The 3,873-nt window shown below is 43.1% G+C and overlaps 1 protein-coding gene across 2 annotated transcripts in view; it reads left to right on the top strand.

The window, feature by feature from the left end:
- Positions 1-278: 278 nt before the first annotated feature.
- The window catches only part of LOC109511828 (carbohydrate sulfotransferase 11-like), a 20,153-nt gene continuing 16,558 nt past the window's right edge, over positions 279-3,873 (top strand). For both annotated transcript variants that reach the window (XM_019863164.1, XM_019863163.1), the window contains exon 1: positions 279-804. In XM_019863164.1, the coding sequence (XP_019718723.1) occupies positions 711-804 (94 nt within the window). In that variant the 5' untranslated portion in view covers positions 279-710. The remainder of the gene's footprint in view (positions 805-3,873) is intronic.

Below are 3,873 nucleotides of genomic sequence, written 5' to 3'. Positions count from 1 at the left end.
CCCCCGCCACCCCTCAAAGTCAAATGAAGTAACGTTCGAAAAAAACCCATTGGGTTCAGCCTTAGTTTTTTTCCTGCGATGATTATTCTGAACGAAATTACAATATTAAAAATATATGCAATAAAGACACACACTGGGCACGGAGGATTTGAAAGAAGGGTTGTTGAAACAAGGCAGTAGATGAATAATATTGAATGTAATGAGACCAGAGAGCTACCATTTAAAATGAAAGTTTCCAAGAGGGGGGGTATACGCGCAAGATTTGCTGTGACGTCACCTCCCACAGCCCCTCCATCTTTGACGAAGAAGTAGTTCTTAAAACTTGAACAAACTGGACTCCAACGTCTAATTCGGCGTTTGAAACCGTATTCGCGAACAAGAGTCGTGCTTTTTAACCGTTCGGTTCCGTAATACTAATTCCCGATGTATTCTGAAAAAGCGATTTAGCTGGACGTCTTTCACATAGACACGGCGTCAGTGAGTGAGTCACTCATGTCCCACACTTGGAGACTTAACAGTTAAAAAGCGCAGCCCACACTTGTCTCGGATGGCCGCTCACTGCCGTTCTATGCACCATTTCATTCTCCGAAAGGGTGCCGGTTCCTCGGCGAGTTGAGCCTTCTTTTTAAGAGCCGGGTCGAGGCTAGAGGACAGCGGCGAGGGGGTCGCGCCGAGGAACCCGCCAGCAGCTGAGCCGGCCGGGCGTCAGAATGAGGATGCCCCGAGGAGGACGCCTGTTTCTGGCGACGTGCCTGGGATCTCTCGTGGTCCTGGTGCTTTACTTCCAGAATATCGGCAAGCCCGGTAAGTGACTCTGGCCTCAGGCAATTTTATTTGGAAAAGAACTTTCTTTATTTCACACTCAATACAACTGCAAAGAATCGTTCTTTTTCAATCGAGTTACATTAAAGTAAAGTAAACGTTGACATCCGACAGTTTACAGTAGACGTCGAAGTACTAAAGTTATTTTGAGGCGTTGCATTTTTAGTAAAAGAGCGGAGCTGTTTGCCCGAATTATGAAATGATTGGCTGGAATTCTTCATTCTAGCATATACCCTTAAGTATTACAATACGGTAATAATAAACGTACGAATTTGCATATCAGCCAGTGGAAAAAAAGTCATGACTGGATCACTGTGTTGTAATTTTACAACAGATAATAATTAAAAATATTGGACTTAAACTGTGTCAGATAGGAGACTTCCACAAGGCCATGCAATCGTAGTTTGGAATACCTTCATTTTGCATATACCCTAATTTTGGAACAGGAAGATTTGTGGATTAACAGTATGGGCAAAAAAAAAAATATTACAAAAGCAAGATCTTATACAGTGGTGAAAGAGTGTGTTGTGGGGTTTACCTTCAATGTCATGTGGCATATCTGCAGAGGGCAGCCTAAATGAAGTGAATGTCGAATGAAATGAATGTACGTCAAGTGTGAATAAGGGCACTGTGGAAAGTGAAAAGTTTTGAGACCCCCTGCATTCCTCTGCTTCACCCCCTCTCCTTTTGTTTGCTGGTCTTAGCCCATCATGGACTTTAGAAGGCAGATATTGTTACCCGGTGGGACAGCAGACTTCTATGGAAGAGGAATCAGAACCCAAAAAGCATGAGAAAGCTTCAGGAAGTCGGCCTTGATTGGTTGGTGCTAAGCAAGTGAGCGTGTGAGCCTGTACAGCTTCACCCCACATTTGTGTAGTACTAAAGATGAGACAAGTGGAGAAACAGGGAAAAGGCAAAATCAAGATTCTGGGTATTGGGCCAATGGAGTTGTAGCAATGTGAATTCCCGGATGCTTTCACAAACTGTAACGAGAGTCTGTTTTCTCTGGTTATAATTCATTGAAAGTTTGTACACTTGGTCTGTTTCCCCTTTCAAGTTCAGTTCATCAGAATTTAAATGCATCATAAGAAAACCACGTGACATCATTCTTTCAATTGGTCTGTGACTGCAGCAAAATGTAAACGTAAAAGTTTACCGTATGACGTCGTGAGTGAAATTGATTTTTAAAATGCCGGTTTTGAAAACTTGAATTACAATCAGGACACTCTAAAAGGCTCAGTGTGCAATGCTAACCGCCCACAGATAAACAGAAGATGTTGGCAAGTCACCAGTATCATCTGTTTACAATGGGCAACTTCATCATTTCCATTTAAAGTTGTTGTAAAGTCAAAATAATTGTCTTGTAAATTTGACACACCGCAGAGAACAGTGTTGTTAACAGACCTGTCAATGTTTTAAACAATTTCCAAGTCTATAAAATGAGACGTCAAAATGGTGATAAATCAAGTGTTTATCTCCACTCTCAAGCGCTGTGGGGATGTCCTTTGCACTGAAACCACACCGCGCTGTCAACTGTCAACCTGTCAATCACCTATCACTATGTCCAGCATCTTTGGTGTGACTACACATCCCTCACAACCTTACATGTTTGAGCCACGGACCCAAGGAACATAAACATTGTTTTATTCTTGCTTAGATTACATGAGAGTAATTATCTATCTATCTATCTATCTATCTATCTATCTATCTATCTATCTATCTATCTATCTATCTATCTATCTAATTATCTATCTATCTACGTCACCTCCTTGCTTGTTGTTGTAAAAAAAACACGAAAGAGAAAATCACCGATTTATTTAACATGGCGGCACACGTTACTCAGCCTGTGGGTCACACTACATAACAGCCATTTAAGCACATACTTTTTGCTTATTTTTGCACCCAGAATGGTTTGCGTTCCAACATATTACAATAGCGTAAATAACACAAAATATATCACGCTAGGGAATTCAAATAATGACACCATGCTTTTCTCGAAATAGAGGTAGCTGAAGAAGATGCATCTTTGGAGTTTAGGCAAAGCTACCGAGTAAAGGGCACACTGGAGTGGTATAAATGGGCCAAATAATTCGAACTAATATTCTCACAATTGCGTGGGATGAGCTGAATGATGGCGCTCAAGTTGTTTTAGAGTTGGGAAGGGGCAACTCATGCCAGAGGGCCAAGTGCATTGCTGGTCCCTAATACTGAAAAGGAAAAAAAACAGTTAAACACTCTATCTCCACAAGTGATTACGATGTACAGTAGTTCTCAGCATTAACACATTTTCACCAAATATCTTCAACTATGGGCGGCCCGGTGGGCCAGTGGTTAGCGCGTCGACCTCACATTGCAGAGGTCATCAGTTCGATCCCAGCTCCGGCCTTCCTGTGTGGAGTTTGTATGTTCTCCGGGCCTGCATGGGTTTTCTCTAGGTACTCCAGTTTCCTCCCACATTCCAAAAACATGCATGGCAGGCTGATTGAGCGCGGATGGTTGTTTGTCTCTGTGTGCCCCGCGATTGGCTGGCAACCGGTTCAGGGTGTCCCCCGCCTACAGCCCGAAGACAGCTGGGATAGGTCCCAGCATCCTCCGCGACCCTTGTGAGGATAAAGCGGATCAGAAAATGGATGGATGGATCTTCAACTATGTATAATGTATCGAGAAACAAATCAATCAATCAAAACTAATCTCTTCAGGGTGTATTTGTAACAGTAGCACCATCATGCTATCATACATCATATAGACTAGGGATGTAAAGGGTAAAATGAGTACCGGTTTCATTTGAAGCGATTCTTCCAAGTGCCAGATCAGACTACTTTCATGAAGACCAAAGTGCTGGGGAGCCTATCCCAACTAACTTTAGCTGAACTGGTTGCCAGTCAGTCGCGGCGCACAGATGGAAACGAACAACCATTCACACCCACATCCGTTACTGAGTGGGAACCAATGCCACGCTGACTGCTCACAAGTCAGGCGTGTGAACCACTGCACCATCAGCAACACACACACACACACACACACACACACACACATACACACAGTATATGC

Source organism: Hippocampus comes, unplaced genomic scaffold (assembly GCF_001891065.2).
Source record: "Hippocampus comes isolate QL1 unplaced genomic scaffold, H_comes_QL1_v1.1 scaffold1, whole genome shotgun sequence".
In the NCBI taxonomy this organism is placed as follows: Eukaryota; Metazoa; Chordata; class Actinopteri; order Syngnathiformes; family Syngnathidae; genus Hippocampus; species Hippocampus comes.
The sequence above is the reverse complement of the archived record's forward strand: the minus strand, read 5'-3'. Positions and strand labels throughout refer to the sequence as shown.